The sequence below is a fragment of the Stenella coeruleoalba genome (assembly GCF_951394435.1).
Source record: "Stenella coeruleoalba genome assembly, chromosome: 5".
NCBI lineage: Eukaryota > Metazoa > Chordata > Mammalia > Artiodactyla > Delphinidae > Stenella > Stenella coeruleoalba.
Window position 1 is genome coordinate 75070411 of NC_137150.1, and position 17029 is coordinate 75087439.

A 17029-nucleotide genomic window follows, 5' to 3' on the forward strand; every position below is an offset into this window, starting at 1 on the left:
TCTCTCTAACAGGAAGTGCTTCAATTAAGAGAATCCTAACATCCTTTCCAGTGCTAAAACCCTAATTTTATGCTCTAAACATCACTTCCATCTCTCAATTCAAACGCCTGCAATGGTTCGCCCACTGCTATGAAATCAAGTCCAAACTTTAGAGGATGTTATGAAAAGCCCCTCACACTGTGGTCCCAAGTACTTCATTATCATGTACTACTACTTCCTCACAAAGACCATTTGAAAACAAACTTGCCCTTGCCATCTTCATTCTCCCTGCCTTTAAGGAACACATCTTAGAATCTTCTCATCTGTGATCCAGTCTCCCTTAGAGACTCAGTTCAGATCCAACCTCCTTCAAAGAGGCCTTTTTGGACAGCTTGAGACTTACTAAAAACTACCCTCTTCTGAATACCTATATCACTCATCTAACGCCTGGCTGATTTTCCTTACTTAAGACAGTGAAACTCTCAAGGCAAGGACTGTTTTAAAAAAATCCCTTTAATAGCTGTCATTTAACCAGGTATATATTCTGTGCTAGGAACTGTACTTATGCATTTTTTTCCTAGTTCTCATAATACTACTCCAAGGTGGATATTATTATTCCCACTTCACAGATGAAGAAACTGAGACTCAGGCTGGTTAAGGGACTTGCCCAAAAATGTACATCCAAGGAAGTGATGAAACCAGATTCAGGTTTGACCTATTCCCAAATCTATGTCCTTTCCACCATATCACACCATTTCATCTCTAGCGATTAGAACGGTATCTACAGTTTCTCACTCAGAGAAAGGGTTCACCAAGTGAACATTAGTGATTCTGATAATTATTTGGCCTCTCCTCAGTATATGAAACCAGCATATAATTGTCATCATAAATTTGTTATTATATATTTTCTCTGAGAATGGAGGAGATAGAGGAGTAACTTTCATTTTCCTATAATTTATGCTGTGTAACAAATCCTCTTCCTTATTCTGAAACTCATTATTATCTAACAGTCCTGGGAGCCCCGTCTTCCCTTTGATTACCTAAATGATAAACTCTTATGCATATGACATAATCTCTGCTTTGCTCAAGCTTGAGTCATTATTTTGCATTTATTTCTACTATTATCTAATCCTATTGAGTGCTGTATCTTTGAGACATGGATTATCAAGGATGTTCATATTTAGTAGGAGGACATGGAAGAAAACCGAACCAAATCAACTGAATTTATTATCCAGTTTTAACTACTGTTTCTGTCATAATGCTTATGCTTAAAATACATAAGAGGATTTCAAATAAAAATGGATTTTAAAATCAAGTGTGTCTCTATGACGTTCACAGTTCTTGAAGACACATCAGCCATAACATTTGGATACTAACAAACAATAATCTGGGTTTATTGATAAAGCTATGCTTCTGGAGAGCTGTGTACTGCTCTGCACTCTGAATGGCTCGGGGGAACTTTTCCTGTAACCAAGGCTACCTCAGGTAAACATTCTGACCTTCTTTAAGGAGACCAAAACCTTCAGACTGATGAGGCCACCAAAGCTAGGGTGAGCAAACATCTTGGTTTGCCCATGAGAGTTCTAGTACATGCTGATTTTCCTGGCTTAGTTATTAACAATTCCCTCCTTCACTCTTAAAAGTGTCTCAGTTCTAACAATAACTTATATGATCATCTTACCTATAGCCATTTTATTTTCCCTTCTGGAGCCCAGGGTTCTTTCTTAGGGCTCAAGAAGTCAAATTATGTTCCCTGTCAGTGATCACTGTAAAGGCCTCCAGTAACAGTATCAAAATGGGTTAAATCAAACCAGACTAGTTAGATCTCCTATCAACTTGCTTAAATCCCCTGGTGTACCTTCCCCCAACGCAGAACCTGGTCTAAACTGACACATTTAGAGAGAAGCACAAGCCATCTGGAGAAGGAACGTATGTTGAAATTCTGGCTCTGTTCTCTTCAATATCCTAGCCAAGCTGCAGACCCTGCCTACCTTCCATTCCCAAGATCTATGAGAAATCCTATCTATTCTGCCATGTCCCCTTGAGTCCACAGACATAAACTCGACAGGGGTCTATATCTCAACATCTATTCTAAGAATATTTGATCAAGTTGCATCCATGAAATTAAAGAGATATAGATGCTTAGTGAGCCTCTATTCTGTTAAGGATGCAACAGCATCTAATACAAATTCATACGCACTGCATATGCAAGTCAGGTGGAACGTCGTTATTTCAATAGTATTGCTAATGCATTTACCCACTATTTTCTACTAGCTCATTGAGATACTCAAGGGTGTCATAACGCTTGGTTTTTGGTGTTTTTTTGTTTGTTTGTTTGTTTGTTTGTTTTATAATGCTTGGTTTTACTTGCCCAACGTTTGATTAAGGGACTGAAAATTTAATTACCTGATGGGGCAGGTAAACCTCCACATTCAAGATAAGCAAGGAGGAGGTATCACCAAAGGCTGTTCTCTCTCTGCCTAGCATCCCTCACAGCTTCATGCCAAGCCTTGAATGTGACTGCCCAACCTTCGTTCTCTTCACTGCTGCCTCTCGATGGGGTTTTGACCACTGTGTGCCTAATTCTTGATTATAATCCCAATCTTGATTTTTCCTTTACAATGAATAGATTCCAACACTCTAATATTTGGGCATGCCAGTAAAATGCAACAGAGCTGATGATAAAACTTCTTTCCTCTGGTTAGTTCTTCCTTAGAAAATAATTTGTCCATACTGTGTGTGTAATACACAGTTTATTTTTAAATCTCAAATCTCAGACAGGAGTCTGGTATGAGCAAGGGTTCCTAAGAAGTTATCAGACATCTTAGAGAAATATATCATTCATATCAATGCTATGTTTTCACATACAAGATAGCGTTTGGAAAATTAAATGGTTGAAATCAATCAATACTAGCTTAAAAATAGCTAGCAATCAGTTGGATCACTGTATTAAAGATATACTTATTGGCATGGACGGTTAAAATTTTATCATTGTTGTGTTTTTTTAGTAGAAGACAATCACCTTTGCATTTCTTACACACTCAGAAGTGGGTTAAGTTTTATACTGAACCACAAGTAATGGATGTCTTTGAGGTTTTCACTCCTTATCTCTTTTCCCATTGGTACTGAACTTATTTTATTTTTAACATAGTTCCCATGTCCCATTTCCTACTCTTTTCCCTACACCACTCTAGAACAATCAGTTCGAGTCTCTTTGGGAAGGAAATGTTCTAGTAGAAAGGATAATTAAAGATATTATTTAAAGCAAGACAAAATTTATATTAGACTATCATAAGTGGAGTTTTATTTTAAAATAGCCTTTAAAACAAGTCTTGGTGAGTTTCTGGTTTCAGTTTATTCTTTAAATATGACTTCCACCAGCATTACTGAACAACTATTTTCAGTGAATCAAACTATCTAGTACAGTCTGCTCCCGTGCTCACTACTCTTGTTAAAAGGCTGATCTGACAATGGAATCTAAATGTTACATGTAAACCAAATGTTTAAAAATGGAATCCTAGTTTACTAATGACTTCTGCAGTTGTTTATCCTCAATTCTGAGGGAGCTTCAACTAGAGGTGACTTCTAACCTTTTAGCTTTACATTTCTCACATGGTGCATAGTCCATAATGTATAAAAAACTCAGTGGACCAGGGGCCTTGAAAGTTAAAGGTACCAATAAGTAAGAAAGATCCACATTTGGAGTGTGAATACTTGTCTTCCAATACCAGGCTTCCTTGGGGTGATGAAGCCCTGCATTTGTTTCTCCATCAATTCCTGGGTCATAGGGAGGCTACCTGGCCCATTTCACTAGAAAGAGTAATGGCTTCACCGCATAAAGGAAGACCCACATCTTGAGGAATCATCCTGCCTAAGGTGCAGAGTAGAGAGGGGAAGGGAGGACAGTGCAGCCAGATTTGGGTGTTACCTCGATGGCCAATTGGAACTGCTCGTGTTCCCGCTGCAGCTGCTCTGCTTCCGACAAAGAGCTGGCGTTGACCAGGCTGGCGTTGAGCATTGACTCCCCATTGCGGATCCATCCCAGGACCTAGGGAGTTGGGACAAGAGCACAGGTGAATGGCCTTTCTGTGACAGGCCCTTCAGTCAGAGAGCTTGCTATCTCCTACCCACAGTTGAAGACAGGACAGGAAGAGTCTGGATAATTAAAATCTCCTTAAATTTGCCTCATACCTTGCGCCATAAGGTACTTATTTTAAGTACCAACCTCATTCCCAGCTTCATCTTTTCTTTCCTCCCCTTATCACTCCTCAATCCCAGGCTCCTCAGCCCCTTAATTTAAACATTACTTCATCTGATTGCATTGTATGTATGTTTCCGAGGTTCTATCTGGAACATAGTATGGTATAAATAAATAAATTCCATCTGTTGGTATCCCTTTCATTTTTTTAAGGCCCAATTCAAATATCAACAACTGCTTGAAATCTTCTATACCTAACCACTCCCATTAGGAACAATCTCTTCGTCATCTAGTGAAACCCAGATCATTTTGCATGTACCACCTTCGTGGCACTCACCAAAGCCTGCCTTATTCAGTTGTTTCGACCTATGTTTCATCTCCTCCCCTTACAATGCAAACTTCCGGAAGACTAGAGTAATATATGAGTCATATTTTAATCTCACCCAATGCCTAGCACAGTACCTTTCATACGACAGGTATGCAGTAACGTTTTTGAAAGAGTGAAAATACCCAAGTCACCGTGGAAAATACCCAAGTCACACCTGAGCAGTGTGTCCAACCTCCTATACCTTGCAAAATAGCCAAGAGTAGACAGGTTTGAGCTTTGATTGGTTAAACAATCCAAAGGGAGGAGAAATAAAACAAGCAAAATAGCATGAATCATCCATACACTGGATCATTAGAAAAAGGGAGAATATGTTATAATTGATTTAAATTATTTAGAGGCAATGGCTAGGCTGAGTAAAATTTCTAGGTGACCTTAATTAGTACTGGGGGAAAGAAAACTCAGCTAGGGAATATTAAAATAGAAGGAGAAATAGCTGACACTGTCTAGACAGTCCCAGCTAAAATAGAGATGTGGCAATAATCCAGCTAATAGAGTCAAGTGCAAATAATCAAACTGGAAGTAACAGGCCTTGAAAATCTACCTTGTGTTTGGTCATCAGAAAATTGCCAAATATTTGCTTTATTAAGGAGTCTGAGAGTTTGCTTGGAGAGGAAATAAAAATTCTTCTGAAACGTTAAGATCAGTAAATACCATCCATCTGTTCCCTCAAGGCAAAGCAGAAGACACCACAATCTGTTTCAGATTTTTTTTCTTCTTCTCTCAACTTCTTCATGTTAAACAATTAGAAAAATATTAAGTCTGGTCTCCTATTCCATAACCCTCACAGGCATTTCTCAAATGTCCTCCTTAGGCAGAAAATGACTGATACCATATTGTGCATGGATAACATCGGGACATAAATCCCACTGAAGCTGGGCTACTTGGATTGAGATGTTAATTCATGGGCAGTCTGGCAGATTGTGGATGAGATGCCAATCTGTAAAGCAATTAGTTCCAGGAAATAACTGCTCAGAGCGTATGTGTGAAATCTCTGATGCCACTGGTGTGCTGTAGCTGGCTGACTACAGAGGTGTTAATGATTTCTAAAAGCTGGCTGCAAGTTCGGGTACATGCATCCATGGATTGCATGCCCAAATGCTTCACCCCTTTGGAAAATGGAGCTCACAATTTATATTTTTGAACGACGTTAAGTCCTTCTGCAGTGATTCATCACATCTTGCTTGGTTCAAGATTCACTTGAGGGTGTCAGAGAAACATTTTCTCAATGTGCATCACAAATCAATGCTTGAGGGACAATTCGATTCCCTCTGGGCCTCCTGAGTCTTGCTGGAATATTTTCCTCTCTAGTTTCAGTCAACTGAAAACATCAGTTATAGCTATGGTTGTGAGGTCACCATCGACCGGGTTTTCCATTTAGAAATACTACAGGTTTTAGTCTCTATATCTTTCATTAAATGATGCCATATCCTTGATATCCTTGTTCATTTTTATTTCCCAAATGTTGTTTACATAGGCATTCCAGGACTTCAACATGGGAGGTTTGATTTTAGGAAGATAAAAATGCACTGTAGTTCAGTCAATGGCTTGGGTTCAGGGGTGGGACTGATGCCAATGATTAAACTACCAAGTATTTTTATCTCCCGAAAATCAAACCTCCCATGCTGAAGTCCCAGACTCAGTCCTAGAAGCAAAACTGGGAATGTGTAGAAAGAGCATAAAATCTGAAGTCAGAACACCTGGCTTTGTTACTGCCTGGTAAAACCACTTAACTCCTCGGAGCCTCAGCTTTTCATAGGATAATGGTACCTTCCCTTCCTATATCAGGCTTGATGCAGCGTACCGTAAAATGCAAAGCCTGATGATGGTGGTGCTAGCGATTTTTAGTTTTGAGGCAAAACTAGCTAATGCTATGATTCTTCATTTACACGTCTCACAATGAGAAGAGAAAAAGTTTAGGAATATTAACTTTTATTCTAGTATTTGTAGAGCTTATTGACATATTCTGATGTGATGTAAATACTTAGCTGTTTTATTATCATCAGTCTTTGTGCTCTGATCAATGCTAACTCTTGTTGGTATAATTTTCTATTACTGTCATCCTTTATCTTTCTAGTTCATAAAATTGGCTATTTATTCTTGTGTGATCATCCAAATGAGAGAAAGGTAGTAGAAGAAATTTTGTAACAAACATGCGAAAATGGTAGTCCTACTAATCTTGAGCTGCATGACTTTGAAAACATCACTTAATCTCTCTGAGGCTCAGTCTTCTTAACTGTAAAATGGTAAATCGCAGGGTATGGATGAAATGAAATAATTAATGTAAAAGTATTTTGCAAACCATATAATGTAATCCTTAACATGAACATTTTATATTGATCATTCATCTTAGACAACAGTTTACTGATAAGTTAGATGGTCTTTTAAGGTCATTTTGAGCCATAATATTCCATACTTCTTTCAAAATTCAGAGACTGCCCCTATAACCATAGGATACCAGAGGAACTTAGCTCTGCAGAAATGAGGGATGGGAAGAGTATTGCTGCTTGGGGACTTGGGGGCTAGGCAACCAGTTCAGCTCAGTCAGGGGTGAGGGGGGAACTGAAGATGGAGATCTATTGGTTCCTCAGGCCAAGAAAGTTCAGATAACCCCGAGTTAGAAGCATGGATGTGGTTAACTGGACGTGAATGTCCAAAATGATGACGCCACCTAAGCTGGGCAAGCTGGACACTGTAGCCACGTAGGCTGGGGAAGCTGCTTGGCTATGGCTGTGTTCCCTAGGCCATACTGACAGGAAAGCTATGAGGCTGCACTGAAGGACACGGAGTCTAACTCCTGCTACTGCAGATGACTTATCACAAGGCACAGTGATTTCTGAAACTCCAGCCACAGGAAAATCGTCAGCCCCTCAGGTGGTAACTGGGAGCCTGTCATACTTCTAGTGTTTCTTAGTTCTAAAAATTCACAATTTATGAGATTATATGTGTCCATCCCTCAGGGTTTTATAGACTATGACTGTGTGTCTTCCTAATTATCTCCATTTTGAAACAAATGGATAGTCCTTGTGCCTATGGCTGCCTCTCTTTTGGATCTACTCCAACTCCTTTCTAGCTTTTATGTACAGTGAACAGAACGAAACAGTATTCTATACAGGAATATGAGGAGAGGATATCTTCTCCTCTGATTTAAATTTCCATCTTGATCATATGCAAATTTTGGCCAGTATTTGGTCCACAGGGGTAATTTAAGTCAATGTCTTTAGTAGACAAATGATAAGTACAATTTCTTTCCCCAAAGCTTAGAGTTCCAACATCTTATAAATCCATTTCGGCCTATTTTCTGCTAAATGCATTGCTCTGCAGGAAACATGGAAATTCACTTAGTTTTATGAGCATTAAATAGGTTTTTCAAATCTTCCTGAATTATCTAATAAATGTGAGGCTATCCTTACCAGAGTAGCAATTTTCCTGGAAAGCAATCAGAGCATTCTGTGGGGTCTGGGGAATAATCTGAACTATTTTTCTAGAAGAAAGGGGGCATCTGGGTGGTCTATGGCTCTGGACCATAGGAATCAGGGGAATGGTTTCCCTTCAAGATCCAGCATTTCTCTGGAGATGCTGGGGCCATTTATCTTAGATACAAAGTCCTATGTATCATCCCTCAGAAAGCAAGTCAGTTGCATGAATCAGTTTCCTTTGTTCTAAATACTTGAAAATAATTTTCAGTCAATGTCCGTGACATTACCTCTCCTCAGAGCTTCAGTTTAATATAGTTGTGGTGTGACTGCACATAAGGTTGTGAAGGCCAAATCTAAACCTTTAATCTCTGAGCTCTAGCGACAGAGCTGTATCGTAACACGTGGTGGCCTCTCCCTTTCTCTCCCCATTGATGGCACTTCAGTTAAGGGGTCTCTTTCTTTCTCTTTCTTTCTTTTCTTTTCCTTCCTTCCTTCCTTCCCACCCTCCCTCCTCCCTTTCTCTCTCTCCCTTTCTTTTTCTTTCTTTCTTTCTTTCTTTCTTTTCTTTCTCTCTCTCTCTCTCTCTTTCTCTCTTTCTTTCAGTATATTCAAAAGAGAAACTCTCAAGCTAATGTCTAAATTTAGCCCAAGTGATCAGTTCTGACATCTAAATTAAGTCCCTCTTTCCAAGCGTCAACAGCTTCCAAGTCAATATTTCCTGCTCCACCAACTTCTATCAAATGCGAATGCTTTGTCGGAAACTGGACCAGACGACCCCTAAAGGAAGAGGCACACTAACAAGGAGAACAAGCTTGTCTAATGAGGCGCGGTGGCTTAATGGAGCAGCGGTCCCTCGGCACCTCCAAGGGCCGCAGTCCTTCGCGCTCTTCCTAAAGGCTGACCCCCAGCAATCCAGTGCCGTTTTGAACTACAGTCCCCCTGTGTGTCATCCTTGCCGTGGTGGAGAGAAGGAGAAGGAATGTTCTCACTCCTGCAGAAGAATTCTTTTTTGTCCTCCAATTCATGAAACACTGAACAGGAACGTACACAGATATTAGTCAGGCCTGATGATCCACACATAGATAATCTACTTTCCCACTCGACAAACTACCTATCCTGTACAGAATGGATACTTGGAGGATGAAAACTCATTTCATTTCCATTTTCATCTCAGCCAAGAAGAACATAATTAGGAAGTTGGCTCTACTATGAATGCTGTAGCAAAAATAAATAAAATACAAAACCAGGAACAAAAGCAAAATTATATATTTCATTTCCAAGTCAATTAGGAATATGTCTCCTGTTAACTGGTTTATTGAGAAGACGTGAACAAACAGCAGAGGAGAACTCCCTCGGCCTGCTGAGCCCACTGCTTGGTCGGCCAGGTGTAGGCCATGCCTGCCCATCTTCTCAGACATGGCGCTGTGGAGGCCAGGGAAAGCCCGCACCGCATTCTGCTGGAGAGCTTCTATTTCTCCCGGAACTCCAGGGTGGGAGTGGGGTCCAGCAGAGGCAAATTGTAGGACCTTGCATTTCAGAGGCTTGGGCTCAGGTTTCAGCTAAGTAGTCAATAGGCCCTGGGAGCACTCGCCCTATGGTACCTCAGTTTCCTCATTTGTAAACTAAACGTCCACCACTTTCTCTCATGGGCCTGTTCTCCTAAACCGAGATCACAAACGAGAAAGTACTTCTCATATGAAAAGAAAGTACTATCATTACTGCCAAGAGATTCAGAATTTGAATACTCATTACTGCTCTGGGCCTGCTAGGATTTCTACCACGTTCCCACGAGTAACAAGTCTCACCAGACAGTCAGGTGTGACCCCCGTGTAATTAAACAGAAAACAACCTGGACGGCAGTGCTGTATCTGGCTTTGCCTGGGGCTCAGTGATGTTACCTGTGCTCAAGATTGATCTTTAGCACAGAATGTGTGGACTCTGAGTACTCTTTGGAAAAGAAGGGGAGCAGAGGAGATAATTTTTCACATTATAATAAATAATATATAATTAAAACATAGGCATTAGCAAGGAATACCCTGAATAAAAGGGACCGAGCAATAATTAAATAAAATATGATGTTTTTGTTCCCTGTGCTAAATTAATAGACAGATCTAAAAGCTCTAGCAGTCACTGAACATAAGAAAAAACAGTTAAAAGAGGAAGATGTGTCTCTGCTTAGGATGCTTTGGGTGGGGCTCCCCCTAGAGGAAGCAGGGGACAGGGCTGCTTGGGAGAGTCCGGAGCACAAGGAGAAAACGCTGAAGTGCTATGAGCTCTGCCCTGCAGGGAAGCCCGCCTGCACCGGCGGAGGGTGAAGGTGAGGTCTTTCCTCAGTGTGACCTGTCTGGTGACCTTTCTAAGCTTTGGTGACTTCCTCTGAAAGGAGAGTAATATCTGCTTCACAGAATGGTTGTGAGGATTGATCCAGAGATAGGTATAAAAGGCACACAACACTCAATAAATGGAACTATAATTATATTTGTATTTCTTCAATCCCACTTTGTCTAAATAGGAAATCCCCAATAATTATGCTAAAAATGCCCACTTAGTCTGTTCATAATATAAATATGTAGTATTTTTTAAATGTGTCATTGGCCATTGTGTGTACGTTCCTAGAGATCCCTAGGAATGGCACAGGGATGCCCTTTAGAAAGATAGCATATCATGTCTCATACAGGTAAGTACTCTTTTCTTTTTAAAATTGGCTTTAATGTGACTAGAACGTTTTCTTATAAGAACCGCACATACATTGAAAAGAATGATGGGAACTGAAGGATGGCTACCCCTTATTGATTCTCAAGTATATGTCAGGTCCTGTACTAGGCACACAAATTAATCAAGCTGGCTCTAAAGCCTGAATATGTTTATTGATACAGGCTTTGCATTTCCTCTGAACTCTGGGCAGGGCTGAGGATAGAAAGGAAGAGAATCGATTCAGTGACTGAAGGCAACTTGGAACAGCACTGAGGTGCTCTCCTTAGATTGTTATATGTCAGAGAAATAATGCACTTGTAGTTTGAGCCATTGTACCATTAGATCTATTTGTTAGAGTCAGTAGATAGCAGCCTAGCTTTCAGAAACGAATTCAACCACTCCTTAACTTACCTATTTCCTAATTCTGGCTATACCGGTGGCTCTGTATGCCTTACCCCGTTCCAGGAGAAGGCCCAGGCCAGACTCAGCCACTGGGAAGCCCAGGCTGCAGGAGGAGGGTCAGGCTCACCTGTCTGACCTCCGCCTGGAGGTGCCGCAGTTGGAGACACTGCTCAAGCCGCTCATGGGTCTGCTCTGCGTTGAGCTCCAACTCGTGCTGCTTCTCCTGGAGAAACTCCAATAGCTCTTGCACCTGGGCTGCCAGATCAATGTCTTTTTCACAGATTAACTCAATTCCTGGTTTAAACAAAATGTAAACCATTAAAAACCAGGTAGTACCGTAAAGACTACATTTCCTTCTATATGCACATGAAAGCTGGAATCTGGAAACAGCCATCACCAGCACCCTCCCAACCTCTGCATATCCCTCAGTGAAACTGGATAGATCACCAGAACGGGTCTTTGTTTGGGATGCTCGAACCATGCTTTCTCTTTTGGATTAACTGATCCTTTGTCAGGAAACAACTCTTCAACAGATGATCAGCTCCTTATCAACTGGAGTCAAAGAGGTGGTCCTCTGGATTCCATCCCAGACAAGGCCGCATACAGCAGTCCCTGCTGGGCAGTTCGCCTACACCCAGAATATTCACAACCAAGCCTCTGGATCACATTGGGAAATACAAAACAAAGCCCCAGAGACCCTGTCTCAGGAACTTCTGCCAAAGGCACCTTCTCTTTTAGCTGGTCAGATGCCATTTACCATTGGATGCTAAGTCCATTCTGAAGAGAATAGTTGGCCAGTGGTGATTTTCTTAGCCAACTACTTAGGTCCCCTAAAAAAGCAACTCAGAAGTTCATCACTGCCGCCACCAACACACCTGCCTGACACAGTGGGGGCATATAAGGAAAGTCCGCACACGCTAAAGGAAATTCTTTTCTAGAAGCAAAAATAGTGCTTTATATAAGAACAATATGGGAGAGTGGGAAATTCTTTTCTGGTGTTACACGGTAATAATTTCAGTATCTTTTCAGGTTTATTTTTTCTGTCAGTTTCATAATTCCAAGGCCCAGCTCCTGAAATATCTGTGGGAGACAGAGAGAGAACGACTTGTTCTTTTAGCAGTCGACTCCCTCCAGTTACTGTCCGCAATTACCAAGGGGATGAGGTAGAGCATCTCCTTGACTGAAATAAAAAAACAAGAAGAAACACAAAATTTCTACCTTTGCAGCGCTAGGCAACATGGGATGACCCTTGGCCTCCATGTTTACTTTTTAAAATGTAATTTAAGATCCATCTGCAGAAGTGGATCCCTGTTTCCAGCCACAATGCAGATTTTCTTCCAGCTCGTTTTCACCCTGCATGCATCTCTGGTGTTTAGTATGCTGGGCCTGGGCAAAGTATCTCTCTGTGGGAAGCTCATGGCTTACACATGCCACATCACACGCAAATGGGCTTCTTAGCCTGGTGCTCCATCAAAGGGACCAGCCACCTGCTTAGAGAATCATCCAGAACGGGCTCCCCGCCTGCCCTGAGACTCCAGCCCTTCATTCTCATCTATCTTGCTTGATATATATATTTTTTAATGTGAGATGAACACAGGAAATAAAATAGGTGAAGATGGTGTAATCAGGCTAAGAACGATTGTTTTATATCCACTTTTCTTCCCTTCCTCCAGATCCACATTCCTTCACCCCAGAGTAGCTTGCATTTTGGAAGAACACAGGCCTTTTCTTTCCTTTTATGACACAAGTACAATTATTTGTGGCCCATTATTTTTACGTATATCTGTTTCCTCCAGACTGATGTTCACTCTTGATTAATTCAGTAAACATTAATATTGAGAATCTGCTATGGCGAGACATAACCACTCCGCTGGATACCGGGAACGTAAAGAGAAGAAAGGAGGAGCCCTACCCTCATGCTGCTCGCGAAGCTACGGGAACACAAATCATCCCAACAGAATTCGGTATGCGCTAGAATACCAGTAGAGTATACAATAGTCATCAGGCTTTACTGAACTTCTGCCACGCTTGTGTTTCTCCCACTGCATCCTCACGATGACTCCATATGGTTAGGATTCCTATAACTGCCGTTCTTCTGAGGAAGGTGAAGCTTAGAGAGATCGGGTTACATGCTCAAGGACACCCAGGTAGCGAGAGGTGCGGCCGGGATCCCAACAAAGGGAATCTCTCTCGCTCCTGGCTGTACCCCTAACCTCTACGTGCAAGGAGAAGAGTGATCCTCACAACCTCATTTTTTTTAAGTTAATTAATTTATCGCTGCGTTGGGTCTTCGTTGCTGTGCACGGGCTTTCTCTAGTTGCGGTGAGCAGGGGCTACTCTGTTGCGGTGCACGTGCTTCTCATTGTGGTGGCTTCTCTTGTTGTGGAGCACGGGCTCTAAGCGCCGGCTTCAGTAGCTGTGGCTGGAAGGCTCAGTAGTTGTGGCTCACAGGCTTAGTTGCTCTGCGGCACGTGGGATCTTCCCAGACCAGGGCTCGAACCTGTGCCTCCTGCATTGGCAGGCGGATTCTTAACCACTGTGCCACCAGGGAAGCCCCCCACGACCTAATTTAAGACTTCATTTAAATGCTGGGTCTGGGTACTTTCCAGGCACAGTAAATTTGAAGCACCATTGCCACAGACTCCATAGAGTTTTCACTTAAAAACCTTGCATAAAGAGAGAACTTGATGCTTTAAACCACAAAAGCAACGTATGCACAGGATACCCAGCTCCTGTCTTATTCCTAAGGTCATGGGTAACAGTAACAGTCACATGGTTGGTGACATTAGGGTGAAGACCTGGGCCATAACCAATGGGGGCAGTGAGGCTGAATCATGGCAAGTGAGAACTGGAGGGGACTTTAGGAATGAAGGCCTGCCTGCCACACTGGACAAAAGAAGAAACTAAGGTCTACAGAGAAAGAACAGGGACTTCCAAAGTCAAAGTGCTTGTTGGTGGTGCAGCTGGACCTTGAATTCAGCCAGTGGGTTTACTCCACCTCGACTCTTTCCAGCAAACCCTGCCACTTGCCAGCTTGAGGCCCAGTAGATAACCCTAAACAATGAGCAAGTAAAGAAACTGTCCCTTTTGCCAACTATTGCTAAGGCTGACGATTTAAACAAGGCTTTTGCTTTGGTTAGGGTTGTTGGCACATCAGGCGGATTTAGCAGGACCTGGCTGAATGTTTCAAACTTCATACCAAAAAATAAGTGTAAGGAAATGCCCTACTTCTCCTATAAAAATCCAATAAAAATCATTTACTCCTATAAAAATCAAAGCATAAGCCCTAATTATTTTAGCCTGGAGGGCTAAAGAGCAACCAAATTCTTAATTTTGCTAATTGTCCTTTTTCTGAGATAATAGTTTATTTTACCTCTAGTTCAAATATAGTTCATTAGACAGACAAGGTAGGTGCGCAACCCATTTATTGCCTCAGTCCTGTGTCTCTGAAGTACTGCCTTCCTTGGCCACCTAGGTCCTCGGTAAGGCCCACTCTCGGTCCACCTCCAACCTCCACCCCTGGACCCCAGCTCTGGCATGTTGCTGCCCTCCCTTCCTCCAAGCCAGAGATGAGGTTGACGCCTCCTCTGCAGGACAGGCACACGGCAGCAGACAGAGAGAGCTTCCCTGAGAGCCTTGAGGCCTCATGGGCTATGCCAGACTGAACAGCCAGCTGTTCCCCCTGTTCCCAGCAGGGGAACAGCCAGTCCCAGCAGAGACTGAAGAGGCCAGTCAGGCTCTTTTGACAAGGCTCATTCCGAGAACAGGATATGTGGGGGTGGGCAGCCCATCTGCTTGGGGTGTTTTCACCCACTCAGCCCTCATGGTTAAGGTGGCTGCCAAGCACAGCCAGTCTTCAGGGACTGCCAGCTCCCGGCAGTCTTTCCGTTACCAAGGATACCTGGCTCTTGGACAGAGGTGCACTTGCCCAAGGTCACGCCAGCATCCTGCTCCTACGTGCCACAGGTTTTCGGGCAGATGAGGCGCTCCACCTGCCAGACACGTCCATACTGAGGGATGAAGGGATGGGGGATAAGCATCCCTGCAGAGTTTCTCTGCACAGCCTCTCTTCTAGGTACTATGTCTGCGTTCTCTCATGGTTCCGCATCTTAGTTGGAGAGCGGTCTATGGCGAGCATCGTGAGGACAAGTTGTAGGGTGAAACCCTGAGTCCAGACAAGGTTCTCAGTCACAGTTTCCCCCTTCCCTCATAAGGCCTTGAAAAGGTACAGCTGTGGCCAAGAACCCTGCTTCTCAAACTTTAACATGCACATGACTTACCTGAAGATTTTGTTAAAATGCAGATTCAGATTCGCAAGTCTGGGATTCTGCCTTTCTAATCAGCTCTAGAGTGATGCTGCCAGCTGCTGGTTCAGGGCCCACACTTAGAGTAGGTCCTGATCAGTGGTCCTACATTAGTGCATCAGAATCACCTAGAGGGCTTACTGAAACAGATTGTTGGGCCTCACCCCCAAGAGATTCTGACGGGGCAGGTTCTCGGGATGGGCCCTTGAACTTGCATTTCTAACAAGTTCTCGGGTAATGCGGATGCTGCTGAGCTGGGACCACATTTGGAAGTCGTTGTCCTGGGGCACGTCATAGATATCAGCTGCTGTGATTTAACCATCAAGATGAAAAGCAGTGCTTCTCAGCCCTGGCTGCACAGTGGTATCACCTGAGGAGCTTTTGCCGCTGCCCAAGTCCCATTCAGGGGTGTTAGATCACAGCATCTGGGCATCGTCATTTTAAAAATAGTCCCCATATAGACTATGATGTGAATGAAGGGGCTTCTTGGAGCTGTGTGGAGCGTGGGCTGCACCCTGTAAACAGGCCTGGCTCTCATAGGCAGTTGCAGCCTGTTCACAACAAATGAAAAGTCAAGGAAAGATTATACTGACCAAAGTAAAGAGAATTTACTAGATTGTCTCTCCTCTGGTTAGAAGTGAAGTTCCTTTGAATGCTGCTATGTCCTCTATCAGGTCATTAAGAGAAACACAGTACCCTAAAGTCAAGCCTGCCTGACAATCTCATGATTTAAACATCCTTCACAATCAGCAGGGACATGGACAGACCATGTTTTAAAGAGTTGATGGCTTGAGGCCCTATCTACTTCTTCCTGGAGGGCCCGGGTGGGTGGCAGTGTGGAGACCTGGGTTCCGGCACTTCACTGGTGTGAGTCCAGATCAGTGACTTCCTCTTTCTGGACTAGTTGGACGAGGGGACAGCTATGGCTCTCTCTGGTTCTAACATCAAAGGCTGTTCTAGAAAGTGGCAGGTGTAACATTAAGTGTTCGTGGACTTGTTGGATAAACAGTGAATAGGGCTTCCCTGGTGGCGCAGTGGTTGGGAGTCCGCCTGCCGATGCAGGGGACACAGGTTCGTGCCCTGGTCCGGGAGGATCCCGCATGCTGCAGAGCGGCTGGGCCCGTGAGCCATGGCTGCTGAGCCTGCGCATGCAGAGCCTGTGCTCCGCAATGGGAGAGGCCACAGCAGTGAGAGGCCTGCGTACCACAAAAAAAAACAGTGAATAAATCCTGAGCAGGAAAAGAAGTCAAGCCTGGGTAACTTGGCCATGTGTTTTTTGAGAAGTTATAAAATTTATATGACCTCGCCATAAACTTTATCAGTACTTCTTACACTCAAGCACAGACAGTTTTAAGAAAAATGAGGACAGAGAGGCCTGGACTGGAATGAGGAGCCGGCTCTGGCGGTGGAGGACAGGGCAGGAGAGTGTGTGCAGGGCACAGCGGTGGGACAGCAGCATCCGTACGTACATCTGAATACAATTCACAAGGATGCCTGACGGCCTTTGCAGCCCACCTGGTTTATTTCTCCAGACCACCATGTTTTTGGATCTGTGCTAATTTCCATCATTGGTTTTTCCCCTTCTCCCCACAGCACCAGGAGAACCTGGCCCTATTCCTATTTTTATCATAGCCTAACTGGGCAACCT

General features: G+C 43.1%; 1 protein-coding gene across 16 annotated transcripts in view; it reads right to left on the reverse strand.

Moving 5' to 3' along the window:
• KALRN (kalirin RhoGEF kinase) overlaps nt 1-17029 on the reverse strand; it is a 642647-nt gene that overhangs the window by 263552 nt on the left and 362066 nt on the right. For all 16 annotated transcript variants that reach the window (XM_079922559.1, XM_079922555.1, XM_079922558.1 and 13 more), the window contains exons 15-16: nt 11205-11371; nt 3908-4027 (exon numbers count right to left, since the gene is read on the reverse strand). In XM_079922559.1, the coding sequence (XP_079778685.1) occupies nt 3908-4027; nt 11205-11371 (287 nt within the window). The remainder of the gene's footprint in view (nt 1-3907; nt 4028-11204; nt 11372-17029) is intronic.